Raw genomic sequence first — 16,072 nt, forward strand, 5'->3', positions numbered from 1 at the left:
CCAGACCTTCATGCTCCACCTGTGAGTCATGGCAGATTGTGATCTATGTGGAAAGCCGCGTTCCAGAACATCGGTTCAGTGAGCATTTGTGGTGGTGGTTCAGGCCTTTTTCAGTCGGTGAAACTCTCCTGACCCCAGTTAGGGTTTCTAGGCAAAGGTCCTGGAGTGGAAACGAAAGGCCGTTTCTTCCAAACGGCAACCGAGGCAAACAGGGTTAGATAAATTGGCTAGGAAGTGTCTGAGGCTGGTTCTCAACTCGAGGTGACTCTTCCTGACTCCAGGCCCTGCTCTCTATCCGCTGGGCCAATAAGTACTCATTATGCACCTACTGTGTGCATGGCCACTAGGATAAGTGTTATAGATGCGAAAGAAGGTAAATGATGCCTGTCTGCAAAGAGCCTACGTTCTATGGGGGATACAGCCTTTAAACAGAGGAAAATAGAGAGAATCAACAACTAGACAGCTTAGGGAAGATTTCCCAAAGGAAGTGGCTCTTTAGCTTCAAAGGAAGCAAGGAGTGAATGCCTTCCAGACACAGAATACAGCCTAGGCAAAGGCATGGAGGCAAGAGATGAGACGGTGAGTTTGGGGGGCAACAAATCGGCCAAATTGACTGAGGGCATTCTTTTTTTTTTAATACATCTTTTTTATTTTCAGAACACATACATAGTCTCCAACATTCACCCTCGCAAATCCTTGTATTCCAAACTTTTTTCCTCCCTCTCTCCCCCCACCCCCTCTCCTAGATGGCGAGCAATCCAGTATATGTTAAACGTGCAATTCCTCTATCTCCACAATTATCACATCGCACAGAAAAGATCAGATTAAAAAGGGGAAAAATGAGAAACAAAACAAAGCACAAGCAAACAGCAATAATAAAAAAATGAAAATACCGTGTTGTGATCCACACTCGGTCCCCACAGTCTGCCCCCGGATGCTGATGGCTCTCTCCATCCCAAGACCATTGGAACTGGCCTGAATTGGCTCATTGTTAAAAGAGTCAAGTCTGTCACAATTGCTCATCACCTAATCTTTCTGATACTGTGCACAATATTCTCTTGGTCCTGCTTCCTTCACTCAGCATCAGTTCCTGTAAGTCTCCCCAGGTCTCTCTGAAATCATCCTGCTGATCGTTTCCTACAGAACAATAATATTCCATAACATTCACGTACCGTCACTCATTCAGCCATTCTCCAACGGATGGCCATCCACCCAGTTTCCAGTCCCTTGCCACTACAACAAAGGGCCGCTACCCACATTTGTGCACACGTGGGTTCTTTCCCTGTTTTGTGACGTCTGAGGGCTTTTTAAAGAAGCTTTATGTTTTCTAATTCAGAAATTATAAGCCCCACACAACCGTGTTGTAGTCTACCGGAATCTGCCCGTACGGATGAGATTTCCCGCTTACCACCAGAAACTTATTTTCATGGACACGGCATCACAGTAAATAGTCCCAGAAAGGTTGTATTAAAGTGAAGCAAGAGGGAGAAGAATGCTTAAAACTTCCAGCAGAAAACGAGAAGGGATTATTGAATTCCCCAAATACTTGAACCTTCTGACCTTCCCAGCTCCTTCCTTTCCTGCCCCCCTCCCCCTTTGTTCTCTCACATTCTTACAAGGGTTTGAAAGTTTCCTATTTCATTCATGGAGAGAGTGTGCTCAAGAGCTGTCAGAATAATCTTTGGGAAATAAAAAAAAGAAGGCAATAGCACTTAAATGTCAGTGATATCATTTCTCTGTTCAGGAGGGGAAGTAAAAATTTCCTCGGGGAAGGCATTTTTATTCTTCCTTCCCCTTCCTCATCTCCCCCTTCCCCCGCACTTATCTTTCAGAACTAAGGTCTCATCTTGGACATGACCCACACAATCATAAGCTATAGCATCATTATGTAGAGAACCATATAAAATAATGACTCGTTTCCAGCCGTGAAAAGGGTGCTGTTGGGAAGGGATAGAAATACGCCCATTTAAAGTTCTGACAAGGTTTCAGTATGTAGTCAAGATTCACAGCAGAGCCAGACAGAACAATATCCCCAATTATGGAGGGGTTGGATTAATAACAGCCCAAGACGCACAAGATCTGGTGTGACTTAACACTGGGGTGCTCCCTGCACCCCCAGATTATCAAAGGACTTTTTTCTCTTAGTTTACCGGCTGGATATATGAACCCTAACAATATGGATTAGCAAATCAGAGGCAGGCATGGGGAGGGGAACAGTCAGGAAGGAAATAGGACAACTACTGTCATAGCCAATGTCAAAAATGACCCCAAGTCATCGAGAAAAGATTATTTTTTATGTTCTTATAAGAAGGGTTTCCATTCAAAGCAGTTAAATGTTTGTGAAGTCCTATCTGTCACTTGAGAAGGTTATATTTCTGAAAAGCGTGTCTGATGGAAAAGCTTCATTCAGAATGGAACCTTCAGACTGGGAAGGGATGTCAAGGGCCATTTGGTCAAATCCTTAGCACCAGAAGAAGTCCCAGCCAATAATCATCTGATGCTGTGTGAAGAGCTCAGTGCTGGAAAACTCACCACCTTCTACGGTGGGAAACTCGGCACCTTTCAGGGAAGCTAGCCCACTTTGCTAGGGTTAGGGCATGTTTCTTTAATGTGAGGCTTACATTTGCCACTTTGCCACTTTACCTCTGCCCTCGATGACCAAACAGAGCAAATGTCATTCCTCTTCTACTTGACAGACTTTCAAGTATTTGAAAACATACATCATGTTCTTTCCCGCCTCCAGCCCTTTTTCCCAACAGGGACAGAACCTTCTCTTCTGTAGAATAAACAGGACCGTGCCTCGTCACCCATTTGACCTCTTCTGGACGCTCTCTGTTGATATGTTTCCCAAACTCCGTGGCCAGAACCACAAACAATATTCCAAATATAGTCTGACCGGAGCAGAATGCTTGAGGATGATGATCATCACCTCCTCATTCCTAGAAATCAACACTATCTTAGAGCCGCCTGAGCTTTCCTAATTGTTTTTATGCGCCAAATCATAAAGTGCTTCCAAAAAATTGAAAACACTCAGACTTCTCTTTTCCAAACTAAAGATTATGTCAATATCCAGCTGACGCATATATGTTAACTCTTTGGCAAAACTAGCTGGAGAGCTCCAGCTCTAAGGAACACATTATTGCTTCTATCATTTCATTTACATAGCTAATATGTAAATAAATGCTTATGATGTATGTGTATATCATATATATGCATATGAATATATAAGCATATCCATTATGAATTATCCATTAAACATATATATCACACGCTTATATATGATATAGACATAGATGCATATGATACATATTTGATGGATAATCTTAGAGAAGGTCCTAATCTCTTCTTCTCATGGAAACCATATTTAATAACGGATAGCATATTGTTTCATGAACACAAAGAACTTGACTAGCTTTCTCTTTGATTCACACTGTGTCCTTTATTTCTTAACAGAAGGAATCATATATTTAATACCCAGAGATGAGGGGAAAGCACCCCTTTCAAATAAAAACCAATTAGTGTTTATTTAATTTATGTAAAACAATGATAAGTTATACCACTTAAAAGTCCACCACAACTTGAAGGAAAACAGGGTATTGGATGAAGAGGAAAAAACATGCCGAAAAAGTCACAGGAAATGTAAAAAATTCAATTTGGTTTCCATTAACTAAGCCACCTACAAGTGCCATAACATTAGGGTACCTTGATTAAGGATCACAAAGTCTTGACTCAACTCTGCATTAATGACCATCAATATGCTGGAAATACTAAGATAAATTTAAGCATGGTGAAGATGCTCATTTAAGCTGACATTTACATGGAAAATGATTCTGTATTTAAAACATGTTACCAGCACAAAAATGTCAAGGAAAATTGATAGAAAGTTGGCGTGTTCCAAGGAGACGCATTAAACTCATTTCTGAACTGGATGGAATATAGTTTTTAAGACAGAGGGAGTTGTAAAGTAACTTTGTAGTAATTATTTGTATGTGGAGGACATCAAGTTCATCGAACTCTTTTTGAAAATATACTAAATAGTTGATGTGCATTTATTGAGTGTTTACTACATACCAATCAGTGCTAAGTGCTAGGGATACAAAGAAGGGGGAAAAAACCAATATCTGCACCCAAGGAATGGACATTCTCATAGGAAGATGAAGTGAAAAGAAAGTGATGCAAGATATATAGCAAGAAGGGAAGGGAGCAGACTATCTCTGATAGCAAACTTTTAGGTTCAATGGGTCCAATGTTTTATGGACTCAAAGGAAGAATAGAAACTGAAATGTTTGAATTTGAATTTGGAGGTCAACTTGAATCAGTGTATGCAGGTGATAACTACAAATACCTTGGTTTTCTTCAAGCAAGACAATGAGCATGAGGCTCTTGAGCACCAAGCCAGGATTCTGTGAATGGAAGCTGGCCGATATTCAAAAGTCAAAGCTTATCAGAAAGAGCACATTTACTCCAATTAGTACCTATCTAGCATCAGTCTTAATGGAGACTTTTGGCACAGGAAAACAGACAGTAGTCTAGAAAGCATCATATTTATTAACAAACCTGGGCTCATCTCCCTAAGGCAACCAGAAAAAAAATCACCAATTCTTCACTAAAAAAAGAGGGTGAAGAGAGGAAAAGTCTCTCCGACAATACAACAAACAGGATGAAAATACAGAAATAATTCTGGAACAAAGAGATCTCGTCTCACTTCATGGTAGACAGTAGATGCTCACAAGTATACACTATTAATTTGTCAAATGTAGACAAAAGTGGTTCATTTCCATGTGGAGCTTTACAAATAATTATGGCCTCAGAGTAGAATCAAAAGGTGGCTTCCTTGGCGATATCCACATCAACTCAAGTATCAGTGTGTTAGAAAGAAATACAACAAATGACTGTGACATATGGATTTGTTCATAGAAATATAGGAGCATCTATTTGGATTTGGGATTTGGCCAAAAAACTTATTCTTAAGGAGCCAGAGTATATTGATCAATACCTGTTATGCAATAAAGTGAAAGGGACTGTGCGGAAGATCACTAGAGGCTGCAGAAAATTAGCCAGGAAATTTTACCCATAACCCCGGAAAGACACACCTATATGGATAGAATTATATACCAGAAGCTCCCTGTCTTTTATAAACTAAAAGATGGCAAAACTCTGCTCTTCAAATACAAACTATTCTAGGAAACTCAACAAATAAAATCTCTGAAGATTGGAGCATCAATTGAATTGTTGCCTGTGACCTTTTCCCTGCAGTAATATTAATTCATAAGAATTAAAAAGGGCATTTAAAAACTTTTTTATATGAAATACTCATAATCTCATTTTAACAGCATAAAGTTAAAATATTTCAAAATGTAGACACCTGGTAGGAGAAATGAACCTCATGGAAGGACAGGAAGAAGCACGTGCACAAATATCTTGGTCTTTTTCAAGCAAGACAATGAGCGTGAGGCTCTTGAGAATGAAATTGAGATTGTGTGAGTTGAGGCTGGCTGGTGTTCAAAAGTTAAAGCTTATCAGAAAGAACACATTTACACCAATTAATAGCCACCCCAGACTATTGGACTGATCTAGAACATTTCCCCTCAAACTCTTAAATTATCTCTTGTTTTGTTCTCCCCAGATTCCCCCTTTCCCAATTACTGATACTACTTGTGGGGTAAATATGGCTATTCAACCCACTGTTGTCCTCTCTGCTCATGAATTCTAGGGTTTAGGTCTCAGCATGCTTTCTTTCCTGTATGCAAAACTATCTCCCAATTAAAACTTGCTGTTCTTGAGAGTAGGGGCTATCTGACTTTCACTCCTTAGCTCAATGTTTGGTTTGTAGTGGGCATTTAAAAATCCCTTCTTTTCCCAGTCCCCTTGGCCATCCTCTCTGCTCCTGGGGTTTCTCAAAGAGCCTGCTGGAGATGCGTTTGTGAGCTAATTAGCTTAAGCTGACTACCTTTTCCTCTCTGCAGAATGTTAAATACATGAAAAGAAGAGCAGGTTGGTGACTTATCCCAGGATTTTCTCCCTCTGAATTCTCTCCAAACAATTGGAGTGGTTTACACTTCCATAGCTCACTAAGGTTTGCTGCCCTTTATGCACACAGTATTTGACTAGATTCTTGGAGGGGGAGTAGATGGTACTAGGGTGCCCAATTTAAAGAGGAAAAAACAGAGAGTGTGAGTTATTTGCCTCATTGAAGAGGACCAAAAAAATGACATCACTGTGTTGTCTGTTCGTGGAGCATCGGACCAATACTATCTCTTAGCTAACTAATATTGGACTCCCAGTTGCTCCAGACTCTAAGTCTAATCTCTCCCTAATCTAATCCCGGCAGAAGGAGCAGAGGGCGATTCTTTGAATGTTGGAGCACTGAATGTTGAAGATGATTTGAAATCTCCCTACCATATTATATTGTCATCCAGCAATGGCATTGAATTAACGCATCATGGCAGGCACTCACTGGTACTGTAGCTTGGCTTTATTCCCCTTCCTCTGTCTTCCTCCTGCTGCTGCCATGCCCACTGGCTTCATGGGGGTAAATCCCAATGGAGTCTTGGACTTTTTCTGAAAGCCTTGGCTGCCAGCCTCTGCTCTTGGGTACCGTGATCTATCTCTGGGTAGCTCTGAAAGCCCCCTTGGGTAGGGAGAAGACCCAGAACTGACTCAGATGGCCAGGCCAAACAGTGTCTTGCTGTGTATGAAAACCGAAGGACTGGTACCAGGACCTGCAGTCTGCTAGGGAATTCATCATAAAGCAACTTTTTTTTTCCCCATCATGCTTTATGTTTTACTCATTCTTCTTTCCAGATTCAAAGGGTCATTGATTTTTATAGGAAAGTTTTTTCTTTCATTTTTAACTGCTTTAACCTCCTCATTTTTCAAATTAGGAAACTGAGGCCCTGAGAAATTAGATCATTTGTTCAAGGTCACTAAGATAGTAAGCGACTGAAAAATGGATTCTCTGGCTCCAAGTTGAGAGTTCATAGGACCGAGCTATAGGAGGATCATCAGAGGCTATTGATTCCCCTCCCTTAATTTTACTAATGAGAAAGCAGGCCTCTGGAGATTAACTTTCTAATGACCAGAAAGGTGTCCCATCCCATCAAATCCAGAACTTTCCCTGGGTTCCCTGGATTTGAACCCACAAACTCTCACTCTAAGTGTCATACTCTTTATACCAATTTCCACCACCCCCCTTGCCTTCCCACTTCATTCAAGATTGCCTTGATCTCTCATGCTTTGAATTTCTGTATGGAGTCTGACTAGCCATTATGTTTGTCTTTTTAAAAATCTAACTCTAGCCATAGCTTCCTTCAAAGTCCTCCGCTCTGGAGACAGAGACTCCTCTTTGGAAATTGCCCTTAGGACCAGTGATTCTTGCCTGAGGGCCTGTGGTTATTCCCCTGAATGGTGACCTACATCTTTATGGGGAGAGTGGTTTTGATTTGAGGAAATGCTCAGAATCATTTGGGACCAAGGTTAGAAAATATCGTAGATGAATTGCCTCATAAGGCTTTGGGCCCCCGTCAAATTGCGGTTGATCGTTTTTGTTTTTTTGGCCCGTCGATCCAAGGAAATTCCTGAAAAGTTGCTCCCCAAATGACTTCAAGCCAGAAGTTTTGGGGAGGGCGTTTTTGGATGAGATCTATATAGAAAAGCACTAGCTAGGACACGTGGGACCAGAAACAATGGCGGTGGGAGTCTCTGTGTGAGAATGAATGAGCCATGACTGACATCCTGAGCGCTGTCCTGGTGTGTGTGAAACTTTACAAGAACTCGGGGAAAGACTCTTGGTGACTGATCTTCTCTCAAGGGTTTCTGGGAAGGCTTGAATAAGTCAGAGCAGGTATAGAGGGGCTGTAATCTGATCCAATGCAGCGATCGTAGATCCGGCAAAGGACTCTTAAATGGAAAAATATGAGAACGTGTTCCTCATCTTGTCTGACATTAGGTCATAAAAATTCAGTTAACCTTTTGAGTTTTCTCAAATAAATGAATTAAAAGGTCTGTATTCATTCCTTTTGCATTTGTGACCGCTTCCTTTTTTTTTTTTTTTTTCCTCTCTGGGCTTCTACCATTGCCCCTTGAGGGATACAGGGAGAGGGTTGGTGGGAGGACCAAACTCTACCCTTAGTCTCCTTACACTCACAGGCATGGAAGAGCAGATCTCCTAGAGGATGTTTTCCTTTGTTTCATCCTGTCTCCCTTTCTTTCTTAAGCACAATAGGAGCTCAGCCATTCTCATCAGGATTTGCCATTCTCTGCTGTCACAATAAAGGAGTTTCTTCAAAGTTTTGGATTCTATCTCCCGAACCCCAAGAATTTCATTTTTTTGGTGCCATTAAGTTTCCCAGACTTAGAGGGGAAAGGAGGCTCCCGCATGTATGTGTGCATGCGTGTGTGCGATGGTCGGGGTGGAAATTCACCAACTGGAATCCTTTTCAACAGTCTTGAAAACCCTTGTTTCTTTTTCAGACCCTCCTCATCTTTTCCCAGCATTCCACCCTCCGGTCCCGATCGATGCGAGACATCATGAGGGACGTTACCATTACGACCCGTCTCCCATCCCTCCACTGCACGTGTAAGTAACTGCTTTGCACACTAAAGAGATGAGTTTCCTACCTCCGATGACTCGAGACACACAGTCTTGGTTCTCTGCGGTACACGCCGGGAGCTCGGAGGGCCTAATAGAAGGGGAAGATTTACTTTTGAAACACAGTGAGTTTATCTGCTAGGGGATTCACTGGAGCAGAGAGCCCCGCTGTCTCCTTAGGAATGACCGGGATAATAGGTAGCCGGCAAGCGTTCCCTATATATTCCGCTGACGTGTATTCTGGAGGCTGCCATTCTCTAAATACTAAATTTTAAGAGGAGCCAGCCCGGAGAAAGAGCCGACGACAAAATATGGACTTTGTCTGCAATTCTCCTTTGTGAAAATTCGGTCCAACGCGAGCTCTCTCCTTGGGCCTGCTCTGCAATGTAATCACATTTTTATGGTAAATTTTCATATTCCCCATTGTGCATATACCAGGCCGGTGTGATTGATGGGGATGTCACCCAAACAAAATGGTAAATGAGATAGAGCCTGTGGTTTACACAAAGATAAAAGGAAAGAATAGAGGTGATAACATACATTAAGAAAGGAGAAAAAAGGGGAAAATAAATATTATCTTCCTCGAGTTAAGGGAGGATAAAGGAATTGTGGGATGACAAACTAAAATGCTATCTCTTCGAGTCCTGCCCAAAAGCTGTCACAACCTCAGGGAACCGAAAGGGGGAGGGCTCCCGGGGAAGGAGAAAAGGAGGGTCCTTCCTGCGCTAAAAGACTTGATCTGTGTGTTTAATCATATCTAATAATCATCCACCATCTTGAGACAATAAAGGAGAGGAGCCCACAGAATACTTTGAAGAATTGTGCCAGTTATTTCGATGGTAGATTACATCTCCCTGACTATTAGTTACAGCTGCATAATTACATACGGGCGGAAGAAAAATGAAGTTGTTTTAAAACAAGTCCTCCTCTGTGAACAGAATTAATTGATATTAACAATCCTAACTACATGCCCAAGTACACATATAATATTTTACCCACTGCCTTTTTCCCCTTCTGGAGCCATCTCCCATTACAGAATTGTAATTTCAGAGCAAATTTGCCTGGAGGGAGGTAATAAATCTGTGTGGCTAGCTCCCTTGAGCATTAAGGAAAAGTGGGTATTTATAGAGAGGGACTAGGAATTTGTGATTTATCCTCCAGAAGGCCCCTGATACATGAGGAAGCATTTAGAGGGTTCGGAAGCAAACTAAAAATACATTGAGCTCCAGAGAGGTCTTCTATACAAAGGGAAGGAAATTCCAAATTAAGGCCCAAATGGGACACACCATTCACCCCGTTCCAGAGTTTTTACGGTGCGGACGGGACCGCGGTTCTATTCTCAGATGGGAATGTGGCTCATGGGGCCCTGGAGCTGGTCTCTTCCTTAAGAGACCAAAATATCTGGATCTAGGCAGGGTTCAGTCGGTGACATGCCCAGGGCTGGCTGCGGAAGCTTGGGCTTCCGACGCTTGGATGGGTTTTCATGTAGATTTTGAGTGTGTTTGGTGAGAGAAGGGCTCTTGGATTTTTTTATGATCTTACTGGAATACTAAAAACTCGACTGTGGAAGGAGTAGGTTCCCATAGTTCCCATTGGCCCACCGTCATCTTATTTACTTCCAGTCCATAGGAACTGAGGAGAAAAAGCTTTTGTTCTTTGCAGCAGGGATGTGCAGCACAGACCATTGTTGTTAAAGACAGTATGGAAAAACGCATCGGGAGACCCGAGTGGGAAGGAAAGTCCTTGCCGCCTCTAACCATTTGTCTAACCCGCAAGATTCCTTGCCCTCCCCTGTTTCTTCAAAGTCTTTAAAAATGTCAATTGACCTTAAAAAAAAAAAAAAACTAGTTTAAAAAGTTAAATTTCCTATTTTTTTGTTCTCATTTCGAGTGCTGTCCCTAAAAAGAGATGCTCATGTAAGTTCTACTAGAGCTGGGTTTATGGGAGTCCTTCACCGATGGGTTGGAAGGAGGCTGCTGGGCCCCCCCTCAGGAGCCGCCCTTCGCGTGACCAGAGTTTGCTGCCATTATGTTCTCTGGGCCACCCAGGGAGGGTCCTAGCCTCTCTCCAGTGGACTGGGAGCTCCTTGGGGGCGGGATCGTCTCATTTCTGCCTCTGTATGGTCAGTGCCCAGGAGGAGACACTGGCACGAGGAGGAGCTGGGGAAGGTTTCCATTCAAAGGAGGGATTTTAAGTGGGATTTGAAGGTCGGGAAGTCAACAGGCAGGATGGAGGATGGAGAGCAGCCAGAGACGGGCCGGGCACTGTGCAGGGAACAGCCAGGAAGGCCGGATTGAAGGGGAGAAAGAAAACTGGAACGGAAAGAGGGCCAGCTGAGCAAGGGCTTCCAATGTCAGTGTTTTGTCTTTGCTCCTGAAGGTGATAGGGAGCCACTGGAGTTTATTGAGCTGGAGAGGGGTTAGTGGCTGAATGGAAGATGCTCTGGAGCAGGGAGACTTGAGGAAGAGAGACTGACTGGCAGCAGCGATGGCAATAGTCCAGTCATGGGTGGATGAGGGGCTGCCCCTGGGGGTGGCCCAGGGTGGATTCGAGAGATGCTGCAAAGATGAGGATTCTAAGGCACTTGTAAGGTCGGGAATTGTTTCCAGGGGAGCCGAGTCCTAAGATCAGAGACTCAGAGCTGGATGGACCTGGGAAGTCCTTGAATCCACTCCCCCATGTTATAGCTGAAAACAACTGAGTCCCAATGAAAGCCCCCATAACTTGTATAGAGCAGCATGGAGCTGGGACGTACCCTCTGGCCTCCCTGACTCCGAAGGCCTTCTTCTACCTTCTACAACGTGCCCCCTGCCCCCAGTGTGTGAGAGTGTGTGTGTGAGTGTGTGAGTGTGTGAGTGTGTGTGTGTGTGTATACAGCTGTATTCATATCCATCAATTTGTCATCTAGCCATTTTTCTCTTTTCTTTTCCCCATTGGTCCTCCCTTCCCCTCTTCCTTTCTTCCTCTCCTCTCCCCTCCCCTCTTCCTTGTTCCTCCTCTCCTCTCTTCCTCCCTCCCTTCCCTTTTCCTTTCTTCTCCTCTTTCCCCTCCCTCTCCCCTTCTCTTCCTCTTTCCTTCCCCTCCCCCTTCCTCTTTCCTTCCCCTTGCTTCTCTCTCCTTCTCTCCAACCTTCCCCTTCCTCATTCTTACTTCCCATCTCCCTCTTCCTCCTCCTCCTCCTCCTCTTCCTCCTCCTTCTCCTCCTCCTCCTCCTCCCCCCTTTCCTCCTCCCCTCCTCCTCCTCCTCCTCCTCCCCCCTTTCCTCCTCCCCTCCTCCCCTCCTCCTCCTCTCCTCCTCCTCCTCCTCTCCTCCTCTCCTCCTCCTTCTCCTCCTCCCCTCCTCCCCCCTTTTCTCCTCCCCTCCTTTTCCCCTTCCTCCCTTTCCTCCTCCCCTCCTTTTCCCCTTCCTCCCTTTTCTCCTCCCCTCCTCCTCCTCCTCCCCTCCTTCTCCTCCTCCTCCTTTTCCTCCTCCTCCCTTTCCTCCTCCCCTCCTTTCCCCCTTCCTCCCTTTTCCTGTCTCTCCGAGGAGGGGAAGCGGGTGAGACACAAGCAGAGAGTTTCCATCCGAGCCCTGGTCCTTTCAGCGCCTCGCTGGGTGACAGTCCCTCGGCCCCCGGGCCGGATTGGCCCCCAGACGGCGGGCGCTCCTGGGTGTCCGCTCCTCCCCCGCTCCCCAGGAGCGGGCGCGGGGACAGGCCCTAGCGGGGTCCCCGAAGCGCCGAGAGCCCCAGGAGCCCGCCTCGGTTTCTTTGTCCCAGGGCCCTCCTGCGCCCACGGTCTTCCTTCTGACCGGAGCTGGCTCCGCAGGGCCCCTAACTCTGGAGACGCGCCCAGCCCAGAATTCCTGATACTACGGCTTAGGAAACCGAGGCGCGCCGACATTAGGGAGGAGCCCAGGGTCACCCGACTGGAACCTGCGGAAAGGGGGGGGTTCTGAGCTTCCGGACACCGTGCTCCTCCCTCCCCCTCCCAGGAGGCGGCCTGGGCACCCACCGAGCCCCGGCGCTGCTGGGGGGAGGACAGGCTTTCATGCCGGGAAATCCCGGGGCCTTTATTAAATGGCAGGGCCCGGCCATTGGAGCCGAGGGGGGGGGGGGCGCCCGCCCAGTGCGGACTTCCGGGAGGAGGAGTCCGTTCTCAGGCTGGCACAGAGACCCAGGGCCTCACGCCGGGCCTTAGGGGGCGCACTTCGGGCCGTGGCCTGGGCCCTTGGGTGTGTGGGGGGGGGAGGGGGAGGGGTGGCTCCGCAGCCACTTTTTCTCCCCGGCCAATGAGGCGCTCCGGAGCGGAGGCGGACGGCCCGGGTGCCCGGATGCAGAGGGCGCCAGCCGGGCGCAGGGCGGCCGCGGTAATTACGCTCTCCCAAGCCATCGTTAAGGATCGGGAAAGGGGCTTATAAATGGCTCCTCGCCTTAGATAAACCACCGGCATTAAGGCGTCCACACCGGGCGCGGAATTAAATTAAAACCTCATAAAATGAAAGATGTTCCGTATTAGCTGCTTGACACTTCATTTGCCTCTGAATGAGGAGAGGAAATCACAAATTAACCTGCCTTTGTTTTTCGGAGCGCGGCTTATTAGGTGTTAGAACAACTGCAATTATAGGCTAATAATAAGCATCCAGCCTTATAAATATGCACTGAGGCCTGTCCCTTGGGCTTCCCGAGGGCCGTTTGTTAAGGGCTGCCAGCGCTTGGCCGCCGGCTTGGGCTGGCCTGCCCTCCCTCGGGTCTGGAGAAGGGGCGGGGCAGCGCAGGGAGCCGGCCCTCCCACCCGGATCTGGGGCCTCAGACCCAACGGGACTCAGGCCGCCGAGCCAACTCTCCCATTTCACAGATGGAGAAACTGAGACTCCGAGAGATGAGCTTTGCCCGAGGTCTCGGAAGGAGGCTGAGGAGGGAGGGTCCGAACTGGGGTCTTCCTACTTCCAATCTCGCTCCGCACAGGGGCCAGCTCCTGAAAGGACCCCGAGTCCAAGGCATTTGTTTTACAGAGGAGGAAATCGAGGCTCTCTGACAAGGGAAGTGAATAGGGTGGAACGCGAACCCAGTTGGGGAGAGGGCGCTTTCCGCAGCGTCCCCTGCCGGCCACTAACTGCAGGGGCAAACGTCATCTCCAGCAGCGAGGTCGGGAGACCCCCATTTGGGAAAGTGGGCTCAATCTCTTCCGTGGGAAGGGTTCGGGGACTTTCCTCCCAGCCGGGAAGTCTAACTTCCCTCCGGGCTCGCACGTTGTCCCTCGAGATGCTCCAGGGTCAGAGCGGGGAAGGTGGGGCTGGCTGGGGATGCTTTTGTGGTCCCAGAGTCCGGAGGACCAAGGTCCAAGCGTCCTCGAGGACTCTGGTAGCTGCGGCTCTGGGAAAGCCCCTCCCCTGGTCCTGCCTCAGTTTCCCCCGCTACCGTGGGCATCTCCCGCCAGGGTCGTTGGATGACAAAATGAAGCTCCTAGTGCGGTGGGGGCAGGGCGGCCGGCATTGGATATTCCGGGAGGATCCCCTGGAAGAGCCCGGGGACAAGGGAGACACGGGCGTGCCCAGAATAAGGGGGCTTTGTTGTTGTTCTTGCGGCTGTAGTGGTGTTGGGGTGTTGTTATTATCGTGGTGGTCATTATTTTTGTTGTGTGTGTTGTTGCTGTCGTGTAGCTGGAGTATTGTTATTGTCGTGTTGTGGCTGTTGTGTTGTAGTTTTGTTGTTCAGTTATGTTGTGCTGTTGGGTTGTCATTGTTGTGTTTTGTTCTTGCTGTTGTGTTTTTGTCATGTTGTGTTGTGTTGCTGGAGTATTGTTATTGTTGCTGTTGTCATCGTTGTGGTATTGTAGCAATGTTGTCATTGTTGTGTTATGTTCTTGCTGTTGAGTTGTTATTGTTGTGTTGTGTTGCTGGAATATTATTGTTGCTGTTGTCATCGTTGTGGTGTTGTAGCAATGTGGTCATTGGTGTTATGTTCTTGCTGTTGAGTTGTTATTGTTGCTGTTGTCACTGTTGTTGAGCTACATGGTGTTGTGTTGTCATGGTTGCATTGTATCCTTGTCATTGTTGTCGTTGTGTTGTGTTGTGTTTTGCACTATTGCTTTTCTCTTGAACGGCTCCTCCAGGGTTGAGGGTCTGGCAGCAGCTTCCTCGGGTGGTTCATGATCATGGAGAGTGTGTTTTACAGTTTACACAACCTTTTCAAACATCGTTGTCATGGTGACCTAGAGGCAGGTACTGCCATTCTCCCCCTTTACACACCAGGAACCGGAGCCTGCCAAGAAGGTCAAGTGACTTGCCCAGAGGTCCTCCCTCCTCTCCCCCCCTTCACGGGGGAGGGGGCTGGAGTTGAACTCGGGTCTCTTCCATCTTGGATGGAAACGCATGGTGAGCATCCGGGCAATGGTTGCGTCTTCCTGAGGCTGTTCCTCCCTCGGGTCTCTTCCATCTTGGATGGAAACGCATGGTGAGCATCCGGGCAATGGTTGCGTCTTCCTGAGGCTGTTCCTCCCTTGGTGAGGGGGGTGCCACCGTTCCCCTTCCTGCCTCTGGAAGATCCCACACAATGTTTGCTGGGTCTCCCCGCGACTGTCCCGGCTTCGAGGTTGGGCTTGTGACCACTCGTGGGGCTTCCTTTCAGTCCCGGCAAGGGTGGGGAGGGGCCCCCATCTGGGGCCCAGGGCCCTGGGGGGTCAGGCCTGACTCTGCAATGTGGGGTCACTGGGGGAGGGTCACTGGAGTCTGTTCCCCCATAGTAAAAGGAAGGGATGAGCGGGACTGAGCCTGCGCCCCATGGCCCTCTGGGAAGAAGGGGGGTGGGGGGAGCCGTTCGCCAGCCTCTCACACTGGCTCTTCTGTGAGCCCACCTGGGGCTGCTTTAATGCAGAGTTTCTGCGGCTGCAGGGCGGTCTCCTCTTCCTCCCAAACCGGCCAAGAGCCCACAGTCCCAGCCCCCTTTGGGAGGGGGGCGCCCTGGGGGGGTGGGGGTCCCTGTTAGACCCTTCATATGCTTTGAATACGCCTGAGTCTGTGCGTGTATATCCATCCATCTGCCCCCACCGCCATATATATATCCTCACACACACCATCTAGCTAGATTTCTATATACACACACCATACATCTGGGCATGTATATAGATATGCACACACACATCCACATATATAATACACACCCCATATACCCAATATGTAGATAGATGCCCACATTATATACACACACCGTACATGTATACAGATATACCCATGAATGTCTACACCCCCATAGAGCTATATATGCATATGGCTGTACACACGTACACACCTTACATATCTCTATATGTTTATAGACATACATGCACACACCCTATCTGTACATATATGTAAATATAACATACAGACACACCCCATGTATCTATGCGAGTTTATACACAAATATACACACACTAAATGTATGTGCATGTGAATATAAATCCCCGCGCACAGGAAAGTGTGTGCAGGAAGCTTTTTTAAATTCTGTGGACAATCGGAAAGCGCCG

The 16,072-nt window shown here is 47.0% G+C and overlaps 1 protein-coding gene across 1 annotated transcript in view; it reads left to right on the plus strand.

Moving 5' to 3' along the window:
• Nucleotides 1-16,072, plus strand: part of GLI3 (GLI family zinc finger 3) — a 252,438-nt gene that overhangs the window by 143,891 nt on the left and 92,475 nt on the right. Inside the window, exon 4 of the mRNA XM_051978548.1 lies at nucleotides 8,473-8,578. Within this exon, the coding sequence (XP_051834508.1) occupies nucleotides 8,473-8,578 (106 nt within the window). The remainder of the gene's footprint in view (nucleotides 1-8,472; nucleotides 8,579-16,072) is intronic.

Source organism: Antechinus flavipes, chromosome 1, assembly GCF_016432865.1.
Source record: "Antechinus flavipes isolate AdamAnt ecotype Samford, QLD, Australia chromosome 1, AdamAnt_v2, whole genome shotgun sequence".
Taxonomy (NCBI): domain Eukaryota; kingdom Metazoa; phylum Chordata; class Mammalia; order Dasyuromorphia; family Dasyuridae; genus Antechinus; species Antechinus flavipes.